Source organism: Pelobates fuscus, chromosome 9 (assembly GCF_036172605.1).
Source record: "Pelobates fuscus isolate aPelFus1 chromosome 9, aPelFus1.pri, whole genome shotgun sequence".
Classification (NCBI taxonomy): Eukaryota; Metazoa; Chordata; class Amphibia; order Anura; family Pelobatidae; genus Pelobates; species Pelobates fuscus.
Genome location: NC_086325.1, coordinates 102393626 through 102415970, shown reverse-complemented (window position 1 = coordinate 102415970; position 22345 = coordinate 102393626). Strand labels below are relative to the sequence as shown.

General features: G+C 48.5%; 1 protein-coding gene across 3 annotated transcripts in view; it reads left to right on the top strand.

The window, feature by feature from the left end:
* LOC134572923 (BTB/POZ domain-containing protein KCTD12-like) overlaps nucleotides 1–21742 on the top strand; it is a 53231-nt gene extending 31489 nt beyond the window's left edge. For 2 of the 3 annotated variants that reach the window (XM_063432231.1, XM_063432234.1), the window contains 2 exons: nucleotides 11871–11930; nucleotides 21054–21742. In XM_063432231.1, coding sequence (XP_063288301.1) covers nucleotides 11871–11930; nucleotides 21054–21535 — 542 coding nt within the window. In that variant the 3' untranslated portion in view covers nucleotides 21536–21742. Of the gene's footprint in view, nucleotides 1–11870; nucleotides 11931–21053 lie in introns of those variants that run through there. The other variant, XM_063432233.1, reaches the window with a different exon arrangement.
* The last annotated feature ends 603 nt before the right edge of the window (nucleotides 21743–22345 follow it).

Genomic DNA, 22345 nt, shown 5'->3' with positions numbered 1-22345 from the left:
TTCAATTTAGAGATTGAGATACAATTATTTAAGGTAAATTACATCTGTTTGAAAGTGAAACCAGTTTTTTTTTCTCCATGCAGGCTCTGTCAATCATAGCCAGGGGAGGTGTGGCTAGGGCTGCATAAACAGAAACAAAGTGATTTAACTCCTAAATGACAGTGAATTGAGCAGTGAAATTGCAGGGGAATGATCTATACACTTGTGAAGAAATGACCCTTGTATTCGGTATTTCTGCATGTTTCCCTTCTATTTCTTCATGTTTCCAGTCGGCAGATGAAACTGCCGAACAAAGACCACCCCCTGGCTCATTTAACTTCAAAACCGGCATCAATTAAACCCCCTACGTGTGCGGCCAGCGTTCTTACTGCCGAACGCCACGTGGCTGAGAAAACCACGGCCATCTTTTTTCATACGAACAAAGGCAGCGGGACTTGGTCGTCAAGTGTCTGGAACTAAAATCGGACACTCGACTTCCCAAACACCGGTCTCAAACACACGAACGCTGGAACTATATGTACCGATTAGCTAGAAGAGCGCTATTCGGTAGAGTTGTGCATACAAATGAGGGGAACAATCGCTGCTAGGAGCCAGGGGAATCCATTCGGTACTTTTATTTGTTTTTCTCCCTTTTCTAAAGTGACCGCAAAACCACCCAAACTTGTGGAACTGTTTTGGGCAGCCCACCCACGGTGAACTGGTCACAAAGGACTTCCATGGTTTTTGAGAACCCCTGAACCGATCTGGGTGAAATTTGAATATGTTGGTCACCCAGATCGGGGCTATCAGGGGACATATGTGTGTGGATACTCCATGTATAAAGGGGTGTTCCAGATATTGGGGAAAACAGTGATTCTTCTGCCTGGAGATAATCAAGTTATTACTTTATCAGACTTGATTATCTCCAGGGCTAGGGGAGGGAATTATGTGTTTGTGCTGGGTGTGCTTTATGTTTGTATTGTACGGGATTGGTTACATGTTGTCCCTCCCTGTGGGATGTCCCCTTGCATAAAAGGCTGTGTGTGTGTGAATTAAAGCCAGTTCATCTTGTATCCTGATTCTTGACTTCGGCTGTTATTTGGAATTCGTATGCTTTACTAAGGGAATTATCTTGTGAAGCTATTGCTATTTTGTATGGATTTCGTTTATTGCAACTACCGAATGGAGAGCTATATATACTAGGCTCTGGCGGTCAGGACTGGCCTTAGACCCTAAGGCGCCCTGTGCAAAAAATCTTCACAGCGCCCCCCCCCCCATCATACCCCTTTATCCATGTACTGTGTGTGTCAATAGGTGTGTAGTGTAGTGGTAGCTGGGGGAGCAGGGGCAGTGTAGTGGTAGGTAGGGGATCAGGGGGCACAGTGGTGGTAGGTGGGGGATCAGGGGGCACAATGGTGGTAGGTGGGGGACCAGGTGGCACAGTGGTGGTAGCTGTGGGAGCAAGGGTAGTGTATTGGTAGGTGGGGGAGCAGAGGTAAAGTAGTGGTGGGTGGGGGAACATGGGGCACAGTGGGGGAGAAGGGGTAGTGTAGTGATAGGTAGGAGAGCAGGGGCACAGTGGGTAACTGGGGGAGCAGGGGTAGTGTAGTTGTAGGTTGGAGAGCAGGGTCACAGTGGGTAACTGGGGGAGCAGAGGCACAGTGGGAAGGTGGAGGAGCAGGGGCACAGAGGGTAGCTGGGGGAGAGGGGGCACAGTGGTAGTAGCTGGGGGAGAAAGGGCACAGTGGTAGTAGCTGGGGGAGAGGGGGCACAGTGGTGGTAGCTGGGGGAGAGGGGGCACAGTGGTGGTAGCTGGGGGAGCAAGGGGAACTGTAGGTAGCTGGGGCATAGTGGGTAGCTGGGGGAGCAAGGGGAACTGTAGGTAGCTGGGGGAGCAGGGGCACTGATTGGCTAGGTGGGGGGGCAGGGGGCACAGTTAGGCTAGGTGGGGAGGAGGGGCACTGTGTGGAGCGGGGGAGCAGGGGCACAGTTGGGCTAGGTGGGGAAGCAGGGGGCACAGTGGGTAGCTGGCGGAGCAGGGGGCACAGTGGGTATGTAGGGAGCAGGGGCACAGATAGGCTAGGTGGGGAGCAGGGGCACTGTGGGTAGCTGGGGAGAAGGGGCACAGTTAGGCTAGGTGGGGAAGCAGGGGGCACAGTGGGTAGCTGGGGGAGCAGGGGCACAGTTAAGCTAGCTGGGGGTGAGAAGGCACAGCGGTGGTAGCTGGGAGAGTGGGGGCACAGTGGTGGTAGTTGGAGCACAGTGGTGGTAGCTGAGGAGCAAGGGGCACAGCGGGTAGGTGGGGGAGCAAGGGGCACAGTGAGTAGGTGGGCGAGTAAGGGGCACAGTGGGTAGGTGGGGCATAGTGGGTAGGTGGGGGAGCATGGGGGCACAGTTAGGCTAAGTGGGCAGCAGGGGCACAGTGGCTAGCTGGGGGAGCAAGGGGCACAGTGAGTAGGTGGGCGAGTAAGGGGCACAGTGGGTAGGTGGGGCATAGTGGGTAGGTGGGGGAGCATGGGGGCACAGTTAGGCTAGGTGGGCAGCAGGGGCACAGTGGGTAGCTGGGGGAGCAGGAGCACAGTTAGGCTAGGTGGGGAAGCAGGGGGCACAGTGGGTAGCTGGGGCGCAGTGCACAGATCAGCTTGCTGGGGGCGAGGGGGCACAGCGGTGGTAGCTGGGGTAGAGGGGGCACAGTGGTGGTAGCTGGGGAGAGAGGGCACAATGGTGGTAGCTGGGAAGCAAGGGGCACAGCGGGTAGGTGGGGAAGCAAGGGGCACAGTGGGTAGGTGGGAGAGCAAGGGGCACAGTTATGGTAGCTAGGGCACAGTGGATAGGTGGGGGAGCAATGGGCACAGTTAGGGTAGGTGGGGAAGCAGGGGGCACAGTTAGGGTAGGTGGGGAGCAGAAGGCACAGTTAGGGTAGGTGGGGAGCATGAGGCACAGTTAGGGTAGGTGGGGAGCAGGAGGCACAGTTAGGGTAGGTGGTGGGCAGGGGGCACAGGGTAGGTGGGGAAGCAGGGGGCACAGTTAGGGTAGGTGGTGGGCAGGGGGCACAGTTAGGGTAGGTGGGGAAGCAGGGGGCACAGTTAGGGTAGGTGGTGGGCAGGAGGCACAGTTAGGGTAGGTGGTGGGCAGAGGGCACAGTTAGGGTAAGTGGGGAGCAGGGGGCACAGTTAGGGTAGGTGGGGAGCAGGGGGCACAGTTAGAGTAGGTGGGGGGCAGGGGGCACAGTTAGGGTAGGGGGAGCAGGGGGCACAGTTAGAGTAGGTGGGGAGCAGGGGGCACAGTTAGGGTAGGGGGAGCAGGGGGCACAGTTAGAGTAGGTGGGGAGCAGGGGGCACAGTTAGAGTAGGGGGAGCAGGGGGCACAGTTAGAGTAGGTGGGGAGCAGGGGGCACAGTTAGAGTAGGTGGGGAGCAGTGGGCACAGTTAGGGTAGGGGGGAGCAGGGGGCACAGTTAGAGTAGGTGGGGAGCAGGGGGCACAGTTAGAGTAGGTGGGGAGCAGGGGGCACAGTTAGAGTAGGTGGGGAGCAGGGGGCACAGTTAGAGTAGGTGGGGAGCAGGGGGCACAGTTAGGGTAGGGGGGAGCAGGGGACACGGTTAGGGTGGATGGGGGAGCAGGGGGCATGGTTAGGGTGGATGGGGGAGCAGGGGGCAGTGTGGTGGTAGATGGGGGAACAGGAACTCCTTCCTGCTTCCCCTAACTTACCAGAGGGTTCGCCTGCCTGTAGCTCCGCCCCGCTTCCCATGTAGCTCCGCCTCCGATTGGCGTTTAACCCCGCCCCCTTTCTCTCACTGAGATCCGAGTGGGGAGTCTGGGGACTATCAGTGAGGGCAGCATTAAGAGGCAGGGGGGCAGAGCGCGGCCACGCTACACAGCGCAGCCTGTATTAGGGGAGAGTTTTGAGCTCTCCTTCACAGGCTGTCACTAGGAGACAGTGCGAGCTGTGTCAGCCACAGGGCGCCCCCTGGTCCATGGCGCCCTGTGCGGCCGCACAGCTCGCACACCCCTAAGGCCGGCCCTGCTGGCGGTTCGGGAGGAAACTACCGAAGGAGGTTTAAATACACTTGGTTTCCTTACAACACTAAAACTGCTTTATTTAGCTAAAGTAATTTAGGTGACTATAGTGTTCCTTTAACCTTCCTTTCACTTACTGATCCTGCAGCAATGACTACAAACAGGGCCGGACTGGGAAAATAATTCGGCTCCAGAGAGGGGGTATTTGAGTGTGTGTGACTGTCAGTGTGTATACACCACTGAGTGTAGCGTGGCAGAGCGGAGCGTGGTACAGGAGCTTTTGTTTCCTGCACCCGGCTGGACTAACAGGAGGTGCTCACTATTCGGGAATCCACTCAGCTCGGCTAGTTTACAAGAGAGGTAGGAGGCACACCAGGAAGGGGAGGGGACCACTAAGGGGGTGGGGGGTGCACGAAGGGACAGGGAAGGGAGAGAAACACTAAGGGACAGGGAAAGGAGGAGAGGAACACTAAGGGACAGGGAAGGGAGGGAACCACTAAGGGACGGGGAGGGGATAGGGACTGGATGTGAAAGAAACACACAGTGGGGCTTGAGAAGCAGCAAAAAAGACACACAGAGGGGCTGGGGGAGGGAGACAGATGGACTGGGGGTGAAAGAGACACACACAAATGATCTGGGAAGAGCAAAATAAACAAAGGGGCTGGGAGAGAAGGAGTCACACAAAGGGGCTGGGAGGTGTAAGACACACACAATGTGGAGGATTTAAGAGTGATACAAAGAGGGTGGATAAAAGACACTCAAGGGGGGTTGTAAGAGATACACAAGGGAGTTGTAAGACACACAATGGGGAAAAATAGGAGATACAATGCACTAAAGGGACATTTAAAGACATTTAAAAGAGGGGATAAGAAACACAAAAGGGAGGTTAAGAGGCACAGGTGAAGATGTAATTTTTTGGGAGGGGGAAGGGGGGCAGAAAAATTCAATGTGTGTGAGGGGTTGCAATATGTACGTGAGTGGTGTAGTGTGTGTGTGTGATGGGTGCAGTGTGTGTAAAGGGTGCAGTGTGTGTGATGGGTGCTGTGTGTGTGTGTGTGTGTGTGTGAGATGGGTGTGAGAGGAGGGCTGTGTGTGAGGAATGCAGTGTGTGGTGGGGTTCTGTGTGTGATAGGGTGCTGTGTCTATGTGAGGTATGCAGTGTGTGTAAGGGATGCAGTGTGTGGGTGTAAGGGATGCAGTGTGTGTAGTGGATCTGTAACGCATGTTACAGTATGGCTGAATAAATCTATGTCTGATGTTAGGACATGTGCATGTGTCAGTGTGTGGTCAAAAATTATTTGAGTAATCATCAAATCAGCAGTCTAATACTTAGGTATCTTAAATAGTATATGTGGAACTGCACTCACTCCCACAAATCTGAGCCTAGTTGCTTGCTGAGCCGGAATCAAACATCAGATTTCCAAACATTAGTAAAGTAATAGAGGTCCAAGCACTCCTTGGTTCAAGACAGGCACTTTGTTAGAAACCACAACAGCAACGTTTCGACCCCAAAAGGTCTTTGTCACGCTAATACCTAGGTATCGTGAAGCAGGGGAGGGCTGGCAGCCTTAGGCCTGGGGGGCAAAACCAGTCAAGTGGCCCATTGCACCACCAAATCAGCTCACCATCCATGCCCACCTTTTCCTGGTTTTATAACGGATATTGATGTTATGCTAATCAGTAGCTCTTTGCCATACCTGCTCCTTCACGGCTCTGACTTTCAATGTTGTCAGAGCACAGGCTGAGAATCTCTGAGCCTGTGCTCTGACTCACTAACTGAGCGCCGGAACCACGAGGGAGAGGATATAATCTGACCACCAGTGAATCGCTTAAATTGAATATGCTGGTGTCCCCAACTTGTGAGCTGTGTTGGCCACCGGGCACCTCTGTAGTCATGGCACCCTGCGTGACCGCACAGCATGCACACCCCAACGGCTGGCCCTGCTGACACACACTGACGTTACTACTTAGACATCCCTCAATATTAATACAGACATCAGAGTAAACACCAATAAACTGTGGAAACAGAGCTTATCACCCCAAATTTATAAAGATTTGCTTACTGGATTTGTTGTAAGATTAAATCATGCCTCCTCCTTTCTCTCTCCCATGCGCTGCTCTGTAGGCTGGGAGGAAGTGAAGAGTAATTACATTCTCCCAGCACAGCGCCACCTGTGGCTGCATGGGGAACAGCTGTTTAATGTAATGCTTGCAGGACGGCCAGCTGCCACAGAACCTTTTTGTTTCCGTCTCTGCAAAGGGCTCCAGGCACTGCTTGCTGTGAGTGTGAGCCACTGTAAATTAAGGGCAGAGGGCACTTGCACTGCGGTTAAGAAGGATCTGGGCAGGAGGAGAGTGCTGTGCAATCAGTGCACTCCCCTCCTGTGGGTCACCAGTAGACTGGTGCACCTGCCCAGGATCAGAGCCGGTGCAAGGATTTTTGCTGCCCTAGGCAAAATAAAAATTTGCTGCCCCCCATGTGACATCACAATGCCCCACCTATATGATCTGCCATATGAACTAATGCCAGTGCTGCACACAGTGTGTGTTTACATTAAAAAGCCTGCAGGGACCGGCTATAGACACCAGAACCACTTCATTAAGCTGAAGTGGTTCTGGGGACTATAGTGTCCCTTTAATGTGAGGTAAATTATAGATTAGTGTCACTAATAATGTACTAGATTGCCTACTTACAACCAGATGAGGATGATGCTGGGCTGCAGTTTGGCTCCACTGGTCTGGTGTAGAACAGGATCTCTGGAGGCTGTTTGTAACTGTGGTCACAAAATTCATAGTTCTAGTAGAATGGGTAGCAGCTCCATTTTTGGGGGGGCTGCCCGGGCCCCACGTGGAGCGGCGAAACTGCCTCAGGTGCATCTGCACCAGGGGAGGGCTGGCAGTCTTGGGCCTGGGGGACAAAACCAGTCAAGTGGCCCATTGCACCACCAAATCAGTTCACCATCCATGCCCACCTTTTCCTGGTTTTAGAACGGTTATTGATGTTATGCGAATACCCGCTCCTTCACGGCTCTGACTTTCAATGTTGTCAGAGCGCAGGCTGAGAATCTCTGAGCCTGTGCTCTGACTCACTAACTGAGCGCCGGAACCACGAGGGAGAGGATATAATATGACTGCACCTACTGCTGGTGCACACCAGTGGACCACCAGCGAATCGTTTAAATTGAATATGCTGGTGTACCCAACTTGTGAGCTGTGTTGGCCGCCGGGCGCCTCTGTTGTCATGGCACCCTGCGTGACCGCACAGCTTGCACACCCCAACGGCTGGCCCTGCTGACACACACTGATGTTACTACTTAGAAATCCCTCAATATTAATACAGACATCAGAGTAAACACCAATAAACTGTGGAAACAGAGCTGATCCCCCCCAAATTTATAAAGATTTGCTTAGTGGATTTGTAAGATTAAACCATGCTTCCTCCTCTCTCTCCCCCATGCGCTGCTCTGTAGGCTGGGAGGAAGTGAAGAGTAATCACATTCTCCCAGCACAGCGCCACCTGTGGCTGCATGGGAAACAGCTGGTTAATGTAATGCTTGCAGGACGGCCAGCTGCCGCAGAACCTCTTTGTTCCAGTCTCTGCAAAGGGCTCCAGGCACTACTTGTTGTGAGTGTGAACGACTGTAAATTAGGGGCAGAGGGCACTTGCACTGCAGTAAAGATGGGTCTGGGCAGGAGGAGAGTGCAGTGCAATCTTTATAGTAGACTGGTGCACCTGCCCAGGATCAGAGCCGGTGCAAGGATTTTTGCCCTAGGCAAGATACAAAATTTGCCGCCCCCCATGTGACATCACAATGCCCCACCCATATGATCTGCCATATGAACTAACACCAGTGCTGCACACAGTGTGTGTTTACATTAAAAAGCCTGCAGGGACCGGCTATAGACACCAGAACCACTTCATTAAGCTCCCTTCATTAAGTGTCCCTTTAATGTGAGGTAAATTATAGATTAGTGTCAGTAATATCATACTAGATTGCCTACTTACAACCAGATGAGGAGGATGTTGATGGGCTGCAGTTTGGCTCCACTGGTCTGGTGTAGAACAGGATCTCTGGAGGCTGTTTGCAACTGTGGTCACAAAATTCCATGTTCTGGGAGAATTTGAAGCAGCTCCATTTTTGGGGGGGCCCTTACACAGCTCAAGGTTTGAGCCCCAGGGCCTGACGGTGAGTATGCCCATAAGGCCCACTCATAAGTCCACTTATATGTTCCACCCACCCATGAGTTCGCTCACAGGGAGTGGAGTGTGTAGAGGATGTGTTATTGTAGAGGATATAATATGTGTGCTTATGGTATGTAGTGTATAGGGATACCAGTTTGTGTAGGTGATGCAGTGTGTTTGTGTGTAGTGGAAGCAGTGTGCATTTGTGTATAAGGGATGTATTGTGTGTTTCCTCCCTGTGTTCTCTTCACCTCCCCCCTCCCTGTGTTCTCTTCACCTCCCCCCTCCCTGTGTTCTCTTCACCTCCCCCCTCCCTGTGTTCTCTTCACCTCCCCCCTCCCTGTGTTCTCTTCACCTCCCCCCTCCCTGTGTTCTCTTCACCTCCCCCCTCCCTGTGTTCTCTTCACCTCCCCCCTCCCTGTGTTCTCCTCACCTCCCCCCTCCCTGTGTTCTCCTCACCTCCCCCCTCCCTGTGTTCTCCTCACCTCCCCCCTCCCTGTGTTCTCCTCACCTCCCCCTCCCTGTGTTCTCCTCACCTCCCCCCTCCCTGTGTTCTCCTCACCTCCCCCCTCCCTGTGTTCTCCTCACCTCCCCCTTCCCTGTGTTCTCCTCACCTCCCCCTTCCCTGTGTTCTCCTCACCTCCCCCTTCCCTGTGTTCTCCTCACCTCCCCCCTCCCTGTGTTCTCCTCACCTCCCCCCTCCCCGTGTTCTCCTCACCTCCCCCTCCCTGTGTTCTCCTCACCTCTCCCCTCCCTGTGTTCTTCTCAGTCCCCCCCGTTCTCCTCATCTCCCCTTCTCCTCACCCTGACTCCCCCCTCCCCCTTTATTCTTCTTACTTCCCCCCCTTATTCTTCTTACTTCCCCCCTTATTCTTCTTACTTCCCCCCCTTATTCTTCTTACTTCCCCCCCTTATTCTTCTTACTTCCCCCCCTTATTCTTCTTACTTCCCCCCCCTTATTCTTCTTACTTCCCCCCCCTTATTCTTCTTACTTCCCCCCCTTATTCTTCTTACTTCCCCCCCCTTATTCTTCTTACTTCCCCCCCTTATTCTTCTTACTTCCCCCCCCTTATTCTTCTTACTTCCCCCCCCTTATTCTTCTTACTTCCCCCCCTTATTCTTCTTACTTCCCCCCCCTTATTCTTCTTACTCCCCCCCTTGTTCTTCTTACTTCCCCCCCTGTTCTTCTTACTTCCCCCCTTGTTCTTCTTACCCCTCCTTGTTCTTCTTACCCCTCACCTGTTCTTCTTACCCCTCACCTGTTCTTCTTACCCCTCACCTGTTCTTCTTACCCCTCACCTGTTCTTCTTACCCCTCACCTGTTCTTCTTACCCCTCACCTGTTCTTCTTACCCCTCACCTGTTCTTCTTACCCCTCACCTGTTCTTCTTACTCCCCCCTTCTTTTTACCACCCCCCTCTTTTTACCACCCCCCTCTTTTTACCACCCCCTTCTTTTTACTCCACCCCCTTCTTTTTACTCCACCCCCTTCTTTTTACTCCACCCCCTTCTTCTTAATCCCTCCCCTCCCCTGTAGCGTGGCTGAGCTCCTCTCCGGTCCGCGGTTCCCGGCCAGAGTGATAGGAAGGTGCACACTCAGTGTGCACTTCCTGTCAGTCCGGCCGGTTACAGGAAACAGAAACTCCGCGCGGAACAGGATTTTCCGTTTCCTGTACCCGGCCAGACTGACAGGAAGTGCACAAGTGCACACGGAGAAGCTGTGATGAAGCCGCCTGAGGCTCCTTACAGAGCACTCAGGCAGCTGCAGCATTAGGACCGGCCCTGCAGCGGCCGGTTTTAAAATTATTTAGGGCGGCCTGGGGGGCAATTGCCTCCCTGCCCCCTGGCCCAGCCCGCCCCTGTCGTGAAGGCAGTGCTAATGGTGGTAGTTTATCATTCATAATGCATAGTACAGGGCAGCTGGATAAATTTTGTTTCAGAGATTGAGACTTCTCAATCAATCAGATTTAGGGTGTCGATGCGTAGTCAGAAATTATATAAATAATATTGCCAGAACAACAAACTAATAAAACGCATTTTTATAGCCAGGTAACTATGCCATACAACAGCACTAACGTGAACAATAATATCATACTTAAATTAAGGTATGCGATTAGTAGCCTGATCCCACGTAGATATGACTTAAGTGTTAGATGCTTTAAATACTACCTATACCATAGTTTGCATATTAGCTGCTGTTAACTAGGTAACATATCAAGAATCCATAAGTAATAATAAGAGAATAATCTACATTAAACATGGATTTGAGTCATTGCTGTGAGGACTAGAGCAGAATAATCGGTAATACTTTGCAATAAAATAAGTAAAGAGAATAAAAAAGGGGAAAGGGGGAGTAAAAAGGAAAGAGGAACAATAGGGGGGTCCCCTCCCCTGGAGAGCTTTTCCAGGGTATTACCATCAGGCTTAGTAGCTATCTCAGTGGGAGCCTCCCATGGTCCACAACAATATGTCTCTCAGTGGTTGAGTCTCCGTCTGTCCTCCCCAGATCGCTCCCAGTCCACCAACTGGGCTTTCTGTGGTGCTGTGGGCACACAGGTGCAAGAATTGTCCACTGGACCCCCCACTAAGAGTCCGCGGGCTATCTGCCCCCTGCACCCCGCTAGCATCACTTGAGCCTTCATGGAGCGCATGCTCCCCATGTCTCTCCTGTTACCGGCCGCACGCTTGGAACCAGAGTATGTCGCCCACGGCCACCGGTCCGCCGGAAGTTCCACACCTCTCCATACCACAGGGCTCGCAGCAAAAGGGACATGTTTCCCCGGGGACCCCTCACACCCAGAGGGCACCACACTTGTGGACTGGCAGACAGCCCAGGGAATCCATTCAGAGCCCGGCAGAACCAAGGCCACATGAGCCGTCTATGGCAGTCCCGCATAGGTAAGCTATCCTCCCTGCTTCCACAGCTCAGAACTTTCATGGGCGCAATTAATCATTCCCAGCACCGGTGGGAGGGGGCATCTAGGCGATTCAAGTCCTTAACTGCCTTCATCTTCGCTGGTGTCAGTATCGACTCCTGGGCCGGGATGATCCTCACCGGGCAAAAAGGGGTGGTGTAGGGTCGGCCCCCCAGCCCCCATTATCACTGAACTGTGCCATCCCAGGTACCGCAGCCCCTCCGCATGTGGCAAAGCGGGCCTCAGAGAGTAGTGTAGTGTGTAGTGGTACAGCGTGTGTGAGGGGTGCACTGTGTGCCTGAGTGGCTGCAATGTGTGTATGAGGGGTGTAATGGGTGTGAGGAGTGCTATCTATCTATCTATCCTGTCTACCTATTTATCTAATCTATCGGTAATTTTGCGTCTGTCCACCTATTTACCTGTCATTTCTGTGTGTCTACAATTTCATTAATTGTATTGTTATCCTCATTAATTTAGTTATGCTTATCTGATTCTCTAGTCTAGAATGTGTACTAACATGAAATAGTTAGAACTGGGTTAGTTGAGGCTAAAATGGATGGGAGAAAGATGTAAGAAACAGAGAGATGCAGAGCTTGTGAGGATGTTAAGTAAGGGCCGTTAGATGGACAGTTGCACAGGGCCACAATAACATTAAAGATAACCCCCATTTACGCTTTTTAAAATAGATACAGGTAATCGGTGCTAACTGATGGTAGAAGCATAAATAGCAATAATTAACACGAAAACCATTGATTAACTTACATTTTAATTTGCAGGTGCTGCAAATCTCACTAAGGAACAAATAACACAGTCAGAATTATCTTCAGCTTTACCAGGTAAAAGTATTATGGACGAACATGTTCCTTCTTCCTGTTTAATGGCTGTTGGTGTGCCATAACCAGTAGAACATCATGGCTCACCGTTGGGAATTTTTTCTCTTCTGTATTGTATCAGCGGACATCAGAGGCTTGTGAAACCAATGAAATGTCTCTAGTCTCTATGCAAGAGAGATTCTGCAGTGATCTGGTTATATGCAGGACTGGTTGCTGGCCAAGGCTAAGCTTAACACTAACACATCTCACTTACATGTTTCCCAACATGGAGAGTTACATAACTAAACACAAACACATTAAAATCATTCTTCATGTTACACACTGAAGCCCTGAAGAGTGTTTTTTTCAAATTGTTATACATTTGTAATACAAAACTGCATTACTAACACTACAGTGTCTCTCTGTGTCCGTGCCCCCAATTCCCCTGGTCTTCTCAAGGCCATATAGGGGTAAAAACCCTCTAAACACTTACCTGTTTGCAGCTCTAAGGTCCCTGGATCGGTCTCCTCCTCCTCCGACGTTAATGTGATCTGGGAACCTAATGTGCATGTGCTGCAAGTGCCGCACACGCATTAGGCCTTCCTCACAGGAATGCATTCACTCAATGCTTTCCTTTGGAGTTTTACAAAATGCTGAATATTCTCATGCACAGCGTGAGGAAGTACAGCTTCATTTCACCGAAGACAGCCACTAGAGGTAGTCTTAGCATTGTAATGTAAACATTGAGGTCTCTCTAAAACTGCAATGTTTTCACTTGCAGGTTTAAGGGGACAGGAACACTGCGCCCAGACCACTTCAATGAGATGAAGTCTGGTTGCCTATAGTGTTCATTTAATAAAACAAGAATAAATAAACCAAAAGAAAAAACTAAATGTTGTTATATCACAAAGGTATCTGTGTGTCAAAGTGTTTGTATCTGTGTTTGTATGTGTCTGTATATCAAGGTGTGTGTATCTGTATTTGTGTGTGCCAGTATGTATGAATATGGCATCATGCACACACACACACACACACACACTGACATACACACACACACACACACACACACACACACAAACACACACTCAGATACACACAGTGCAGCATAACAAGGGAGAAGAAATAAGCCAAGACAAGAAGATAACATACTTCCTCTCCAGCACCATGGAAGCTATAGAGGGCAGAGAATAAATGTTAACACATTCAGTTTAGGCACTAGTGATTATTGCCAACAATGGCTAGGGACAATGCTATTTAAGGGCTATTTAGGCGACTTTATGAATAACTGATAACCATTTACATAACTGAAAATGCAATTATGAGCAAGGACAAAAGTATATTATTTACAAGGACTATAATCTATACGAATTTGCTGTGAATCTCTTTTATACACTCAGATATACCAGTGTTTTAGTGGCCAAGAACCCGCCTCCATAAAATATTGCACTATCAAAGGGTCACCCACTTCATATTTCTAAATTGGTTATAGTGTAAATGGTCTATCCCAACAGCCTTTATTCAACAACAAAGTTAAATTTTATTCTGGAGATAAATTCACTTTTTCTGTGTAGAGGGCAGGGCCGGTGCAACTGCTAGGCAAACAAGGCAGCTGCCATAGCACAGCACTCACCCTTCTGCTTTTCACTTCTTGCAGCGTTTCCGTGTGGACCGCAGGGTGAGCATCTTCTGTATCCTCTACCCCAGGGGTTCCCAATTCATTTTTACCATGGAACCCTTTTACATAGTGTATCAACCCCCTTCCTCCCTCCCCCCCCCCCGGTAAAATAAAATTATTGCAACATTTTTTGTATGTGCCAGTGTGTGTCTGTGTGTCAAGGTGCATGTATCTGTGTTTGTATCTGCCAGTGTGTATCTGTGTGTCAATGTGTATCTGTGTGTGTGTGTAAATGTTTTTGACACACAGATACACACACTGGCACATAGTGGCACACACTTTGACACACAGATACATACACCTTGACACAGTGCATATCTGTATGTATCTATTTGTGTGTCAAAGTGTGTGCATCTGTGTGTCAAAGTGTGTGTATCTGTGTTTGTATGTGTCTGTGTATCAAGTTGTGTGTATCTGTATTTGTGTGTGCCGGTGTGTATGAATCTGGCACATACACACACACACACACACATACTGACATACACACACACACACACACTCAGATACACACAGTGCAGCATAACAAGGGAGAAGAAATAAGCCAAGACAAGAAGATAACATACTTCCTCTCCAGCACCATGGAAGCTATAGAGGGCAGAGAATAAATGTTAACAGTAAGTCCTCCAACACATTCAGTTTAGGCACTAGTGATTATTGCCTGATTATTACACATACTGACATATACACAGTGACACATACACAAACCTTGACACACAGATACATACACTCACACACTCAGACACACATACTCTTTGACAGACACACATACACTCTCACGGACAAACTCACATACTATTTTACAGACACACATACAAACACATATACACTCTCACTGACAAGCACACATACATTCTCACTGACAAACAAATACACACTCACACACTCACTGACAAGCACACATACACTCTCACTAACAAACACACATAAACTCTTTGACAGACACACAAACACATACAAACTACCTAACAGACACATATACAATTTCTTTTTTTTTTTTTATTAATATTACCCCACCCAGCCTCCCTACCTTTGGGAGTTCTGGCATGTAGTCTCTATGTCCCTGGGGTCCAGAGGTGCTGCAGAACGTCTGGGCATGTGGTCCCTGGGGTGCAGTGGGGCTGCTGAGCGGCTGGCGTGCTGTCCCTGGGGTCCAGTGGGGCTGCTGAGTGACTGGCGTGTGGGCGGCGAGGGAGCAGTGATCTCCCTGCTCATATTCCGGCTCCGGCATCATTGCTGTGCATGTGAGCTGAGCAGGGCGATCGCTGTCCACTGCTCCCTCGCCACCTGTGACCATTTTGTTTTCAGAAATTTTGGCGGAACCACATTTGTGTTCTCGCAGAACCCTGGGGAACGCTGCTCTACCTAGTCAGACAGGAAGTGCTTGCTGGGAGAAACTAACGGCTTTCTCTCAGACCATAATATACTCTATCTGCAGGCGCTCGGCCAATATACACCAGATAATACTCGCATAACAGAAACCCGATCGGGTGCCCACCCTTTCAGAGCTGACCGCGCCCCTGTAATATCAGCTGGCAGGGAGGAAGTGACAGCCTGTCACTTCCTCCCAGCTTCACTGACAGCCACCAGGGAGGATTGGAGGGAGGGAGGAGACTGGAAGCAGCTGTGGTACAGGCAGCATGGAGGCAGAGTAGAGGCTGGAGTGAGCTGCTGCATGCTTACTCCTATCAGCCTCAGCCACCATCACCAGGACTCCAGGCAAGCCGCCCTCCTGGACACAAAAGGTAACCTAACAGGAGGGTGGCTGCAGATATATAAGGTATGACATATATGTGTTTTTGTGCTTGTGTGTATCAGTGTATTTAGGTGTGTGTATGTGCGAGTGTGTGTGTATCTGTATGTCAGTGTTTATCTGAGTGTTTCTATATGTGTCAGTGTGTATCTGTATGTCAGTATGTGTATCTGAGTGTATGTGCCAGCGTGTGTATCTGAGTGTGTGTGTGTCAGTGTGTGTATCTGTGTATATGCCAGTGTGTATCTGTATGTCAATGTGCATATCTGATTGTATGTGCCAGTGTGTGCATTTGAGTGTATGTCAGTGTTTCTATCTATGTGCCAGTGTGTATTTGAGTGTGTGTATGTGCCAGTGTGTGTATCTGTGTGCCAGTGTGTATCTGAGTTTATGTGTCAGTGTGTGTATCTGTGTATCTGAGTGTATGTGTCTATGTGCCAGTGGGTGTGTATGTGTGTATGTACCAGTGTGTGTATCTGTGTGTGTATGTACCAGTACCAGTGTGTCTATCTGTGTGGCAAGGTGTTCACACATGTTTGGTGGCTGTGTGTGTATGGGGAGGGGGGTGCAGTAGCGGGTGAAGCCACCTCCCTGAAATGCATTTTTGCATGATGGGATGTCTGCATACACTCAGACAGATTGCCAGATGTACATATATATAGATGTATCTTTGTGCAAGATCATCTTAAAGGCATTAGTTAACAGAATGACTATACTTTGCAATTAATTATTTCACAACAAGGCTAACAGAGAAACACTATGTACGTAGTAGGCACTGGATAAGATAAGCATCCCCATGACGAACCAGTAAATCCCTAATAAAGACAGACAACAACGATGGATGAAACAGGCCACAGCATTTATTTAAAACATATAAATACTGCATAACACATCCATCTTTAATTATAAATTAATAAATATAACAAACTGATCAATAAAATAACACATAAATAACACATAGTGTCATTCAGTATACAGTATTTAACTTTAATCAAATGTCCTTCCCAATCTAACTCACATCCCCAAATGCTCTCAAAATTCCCTTTTAACCTTTAATGCTCACTAGGCGTGTGCATGGGGAAACTTTTCGGTTCGGTTCGGCATTCCGAAATTCGGGATTTTCGCAATTCGGGACTTCGGCAATTCGGCACTTCAACACTTCAACACTTCGGAACTTCGGCAACTTCGGAACTTCGGCACTTCAGCACTTCGGAACTTCGGCACTTCGACACTTTGGAAATTCGGCAACTTCGGAACTTCCGCACTTCGGAACTTCGGCAACTTCGGCACTTCGGAACTTTGGCAACTTCGGCACTTCGACACTTCGGAACTTCGGAATTTCGGGACTTCGGCACTTCGGGACTTCTTTTGCAGCCGCTTATTAGATAACTCCCTAATTCCCACGGTATTAGGGAGTTATCTATCAAAAGGATGAAAGACCTAAATTGGTCTTTCAGACAAATTTACTAATACTAAGTAAAAATGACTTAGTATTAGTAAATTTTGCCCCCTACTCGCTATACCGCGAGTAGGGGCATGTCTAGTAAACAGTGAGCAGCCTGTGCCCCCTCCCGAGCCCCCACCGCTTTTAAACTAAAGAGGGGACCTATTGCCCCCTGGCCCCCAACACTGAGTGGCGGGTGGGGGCCCTAAAGTAAAATGATGGGGGGGACCTATTGCCCTCCCCCCGGCCCCCAACCCTCAACGGTGGGTGGGGGCCCTAAATACTAATAAGGGGGAACCCAATGTCCTCCCCCATGGCCCCCACCCCTGAGCAGCAGGTGGGGGCCCTAAATTGGTATAAGGGGGGGACCTAATGTTCTCCCCCCGGGCTCCCACCCCTGAGCGGTGGGTGGGGGCCCTAAATACTAATAAGGGGGGGACCTAATGTCCTCCCCCTGGCCCCCACCCCTGAGTGGTGGGTGGGGGCCCTAAATTGGAATAAGGGAGGGGACCTAATGTCCTCCCCCCTGGTCCCCACCCCTGAGTGGCGGGTGGGGGCCCTAAGTACTAAGGGGCGGGTGGGGGCCCTAAGTACTAAGGGAGGGACCTAAGGTCCTCCCCCCTGGCCCCCACCCCTGAGTGGTGGGTGGGGACCCTAAATACCAATAAGGGGGGGACCTAATGTCCTCCCCCCTGGTCCCCACCCCTGAGTGGCGGGTGGGGGCCCTAAGTACTAAAAAAGGGGGGTACCTAAGGTCCTCCCTCTGGCCCCCACCCCTGAGTGGTGGGTGGGGGCCCTAAATACTAATAAGGGGGGGACCTAATGTCCTCCCCCCTGGCCCCCACCCCTGAGCGGCAGGTGGGGGCCCTAAAATAGATGTCCCCCCCAGGTGACTAGGGGTCCCCAAACCCCTAGTCACCCCCTCCCCCCTCAAAAAAATTATCCCCCTACCTACCCCCCTCACCCTAAAAATAATGAGGGGGGACCTTTAACTTAGAACTTGTAAAAAAAACAACAACTTACCATTCAATGTTTTCTTTCTTCTAAAATCTTCTTTTTTCAGCCCCAAAAAAGACCAAATAAAAAACCATAATAACCGACCCAATAAAAAAATAAAAGAGCGCAAAAAAAAATAATTCTTCTTCACTCATGGAGGGCTCCGCGCAGACTGAGCTCTGCAGGGCGGGGGAAGGCTTATAAAGCCTTGCCCCGCCCTGCAATTAGGCTCAGAGCACTCTGATTGGTGGGTTTAAGTCATCCAATTAGAGTGCCATGACAGGTAAATGAAGAGACTGACAGGTAAGTCTCTACATTTACCTGTCACAGCACTCTGATTGGTTGGTTTGAAATCCACCAATCAGAGTACTCTGTGCCATTTTACACAGCGTGGGAAAGTTCTTTGGAATTTTCCCACGCTGTGTAATTTGACTCATAACTCTCTGATTGGTGGATTAAGTAACCAATCAGAGAGTTATGAGTCAAATTACACAGCGTGGGAAAATTCCAAAGAACTTTCATACGCTGTGTAAAATGACACAGAACACTCTGATTGGTGGATTTCAAACCAACCAATCAGAGTGCTGTGACAGGTAAATGTAGAGACTTACCTGTCAGTCTCTTCATTTACCTGTCAGAGCACTCTGATTGGATGACTTAAACCCACCAATCAGAGTGCTCTGAGCCTAATTGCAGGGCGGGGCAAGGCTTTATAAGCCTTGCCCCGCCCTGCAGAGCTCAGTCTGCATGGAGACTTCCATGGGTGAAGAAGGATTATTTAATTTTGCGCTCGTTTTTTTAAATTATTTTTTTATTGCGTCGGTTATTATGTTTTTTATTTGGCCTTTTTGGGGGCTGAAAAAAGAAGATTTTAGAAGAAAGAAAACATCGAATGGTAAGTTTTTTTTTTTTTTACAGGTTCTTAGTTAAAGGTCCCCCCCTAATTATTTTTAGGGTGAGGGAAGTAGGTAGGGGGATAATTTTGTTTGGGGGGGAGGGGGTGACTAGGGGTTTGGGGCCCCCTAGTCACCTGGGGGGACGGGACATTTTTTTAGGGCCCCCACCCGCCGCTCAGGGGTGGAGGCCGGGGGGAGGACAATAGGTCCTCCCCCTATTGGTATTTAGGGCCCCCACCCGCCACTCAGGGGTGGGGGCCAGGGGGGAGGACATTAGGTCCCCCCCTTTTTAGTATTTAGGGCCCCCACCCAGGGCTCAGGGGGGAGGACATAAGGTCCCCTCCCTTATTTTACTGTAGGGCCCCCACCCACCGCTCAGTTGTGGGGGCCAGGGGGAGGACATTAGGTCCCCCCTATTAGTATTTAGGGCCCCCACCCACCACTCAGGGATGGGGGCCAGGGGGGAGGACATTAGGTCCCCCCTTTTTAGTATTTAGGGCCCCCACCCAGGGCTCAGGGGGGAGGACATAAGGTCCCCTCCCTTATTTTACTGTAGGGCCCCCACCCACCGCTCAGTTGTGGGGGCCAGGGGGAGGACATTAGGTCCCCCCTATTAGTATTTAGGGCCCCCACCCACCACTCAGGGATGGGGGCCAGGGGGGAGGACATTAGGTCCCCCCCTTATTTTACTGTAGGGCCCCCACCCCCCACCCAGGGGTGGGGGCCGGGGGGGCAATTTTTATTTATTTATTTTTTTAACAGCGAGCAGCCACAGGCTGCTCACTGTTTAATAGACATGCCCCTACTCGCGGTATAGCGAGTATGGGAATAATTTACTAATACTGACTAATCTTTACTTAGTATTAGTAAATTTGGCTGAAAGACAAATTTAGGTCTTTCAGACTTTTAGTAGGTAGCTCCCTAATACCGTGGGAATTAGGGAGTTATCTACTTATTCATTCCTGTCATTACACTGACTGGCTAAGTAACTTACATTTTATATGAATGTATGTTACTTGATTGTTGTAAATGTTGCAAATGCTTTCAGCCTAATCCTGGCTATGTTTGTATACTTTTTATTTAAACTTGTATACAGTGTAACATTCTTCTTCTTCCACTGGGTAAGTATATTAGTACTTAGGCAATACTGTGCTTCGGAACTTCAGCACTTTGACACTTCGGAACTTCGGTTACTTCGGAACTTCGGCACTTCAGCACTTCGGAACTTCGGCACTTCGGAAATTCGGTAATTTTGGAACTTCGGGACCTCGGCACTTTGGCAATTCGGACATTCGGAAGTACCCGAATGTCTGAATTGCCCGGAATTCGTCCAAATTCATATTCGGACCGAAACGAATTGCACATGTCCAATGCTCACCAGCTGGCTTTTAGCTTAGTGGGGCACGTCCATAATGCTTTCCATCAGCTGGATTTTAGCTCAGTGGGGCATGTCCAACTTGGTAACCTTGCAGTTTACCCTAAGAGACAGGGGAGGGTGAGACCCGACCATTATCCACCTTTTTAGTCTGCCTGTAAATTGTCTCCCAACTTGATTGGCAACTACATGCCCCCCGCCAGCTGTGATGACAAACCAGGACCCAAAAAGAAGGGAGGATGGGCAGGAAACTGTTGCTGGCCTGGAACCCAAGTGGCACTGAGATAAGCTAACTAGTCACCACCCATTTCTAACATACAAACACTCCCACACAAACATAACAACCAATCACATCTCATCCATCCCCACACTCATACATGTCTGCGCTATCTTCCTTGGGCCTCTTCAGTAACACTGATACAATGACAAGAACATTCTGTTCCAAGGAATTTGACTCTTTGCTAATGTGGCCCCTTCCCTATAAATAAAATCTTAATAACAATGATATGAGAGAGCACTCACTTTTACTTTTCATAAGGGTGCAATGACTCCGACTCTGTCTTCCTGGATAAGTATCAAAGAATAAACAAACAAAAAAATGTCCAGCACTCCTTATTATGAAACGATGATATCCCTTTATTGGCAAAACAGCAACGTTTCGATTGTGTGTCTTTATCAAGCAATTGCTGCTTTGCCACTGAAGGCATATCATCTTTTCACAAGGAGTGCTGAACATCTTTTTTGTTTATAAATAAAGTCTCCCATGATTCCATCCTGGTTTCTAACATAATTAAACTGTTTAGTTATACAAATATAGACAGGGTTATTTTCTAAAGTAACTGTCAGGAGTTCAAAGTGAATTTCAAATATAAAGTCACAATAGCTAGACTGAAAAACATTTCATAGTTAGCTATACTTCCAGTTTAGTTCATTTGGCCCTACGTTTGAATGTAATGTTGATAGATAGACATGATAACCTCTGACATGGTTCTCCTATATCTTTCTGTGCAGAGGAATATGTGATGGAAGAAATCAATGAATGTGACCCTGTCTCACTACAACATTCATTGGAAAGACACGAACCTGACAGCGGGAATGAACTTTCCAGCTTTAGCTTGGACAGTCACGATTCCGCTACGACGTCCACCGATCAGCCAGTTGGTGATATTCAGTCTAAGGAAGATGACATTCCCGACAATGAAGATGACAATGAAGAAAGCATTCCTCGTCCTACTGTGCTTGAATTGTCAGAGACCCCCAACACACTCAGTGAGGAACAAGTAGCAACCTCACCCCAAAATACTGTGCAAGAGGTAAAAGAAAATGGAATACAAAGCTGTCCTGAATCTTCGCAACCTAACGAGGAAAGAAAAGCATTGGAGGTGGAATTAGTTAAATGCATAGAGGAATTTCGAAGGATTAGAATCCCAGTAGTGTTTCCAAACAAAAAGAGAAATTGGCAGAACGAGCTGCTCCGAAAGTATCAACTTTGAGTTAACATTGAGTGATTGCAATACTGGAAGTACTCAATGTCTTAGAGAAGAATATAACACAAGGATTATGCACAAACAATGTTTTTCAAATGAAGAAAAATTACCTTGTGATGGTAACAACATTTTACTGAATTACGAATGGTCTTAACGCTAAGAAAATTGCAAACATAAAGAATGCACCAATAAGTAACAATGGCCTTGACTTAATATTTTTGAATAAGCTATTTAAATTATTTAATATCTTTGGATAAAAAAAAAATATATATATATATATATATATATCCTATTCTGATGAAAGTCCTATGATAGACTGAAACGTCGATTTGCTGTAACCCATGTGTTATTAATAAAGACAAATAATTTTCTTCAAAAAGCCCAGCGTGTGCCTTTCTTGGTGGAGATTCATGTTGATTTGGCTAAAAGAACACCGTGGCACTTATACTACAAATGTGAGTGCAGGATTGTGGATTATATATATATAAATTATATATCATGAATAAATAAAAATATCTTGTATAAAGCCAATATCAATATATAAAAAAAATCAAAATCTGAATATATATTTTTAAAATTATTAAATCATTTCAAAATGTTATCCAAAAGTATTAAATCGAGGCGAAAGTCAGTTAACACACAAAGAGAATAATGCAGATTGCTGACATTCTCAAAAACCCTGGAATGTGGGGCAAAAATAATCATGTGTCTGTTTAAAATAACATTGCACACACATATATTAAATAACAAGTGAACAGAAATGTAAAAAACAACATAAAATGTATTTGAATAAAAACAAACAGTAAAAAATAGCTG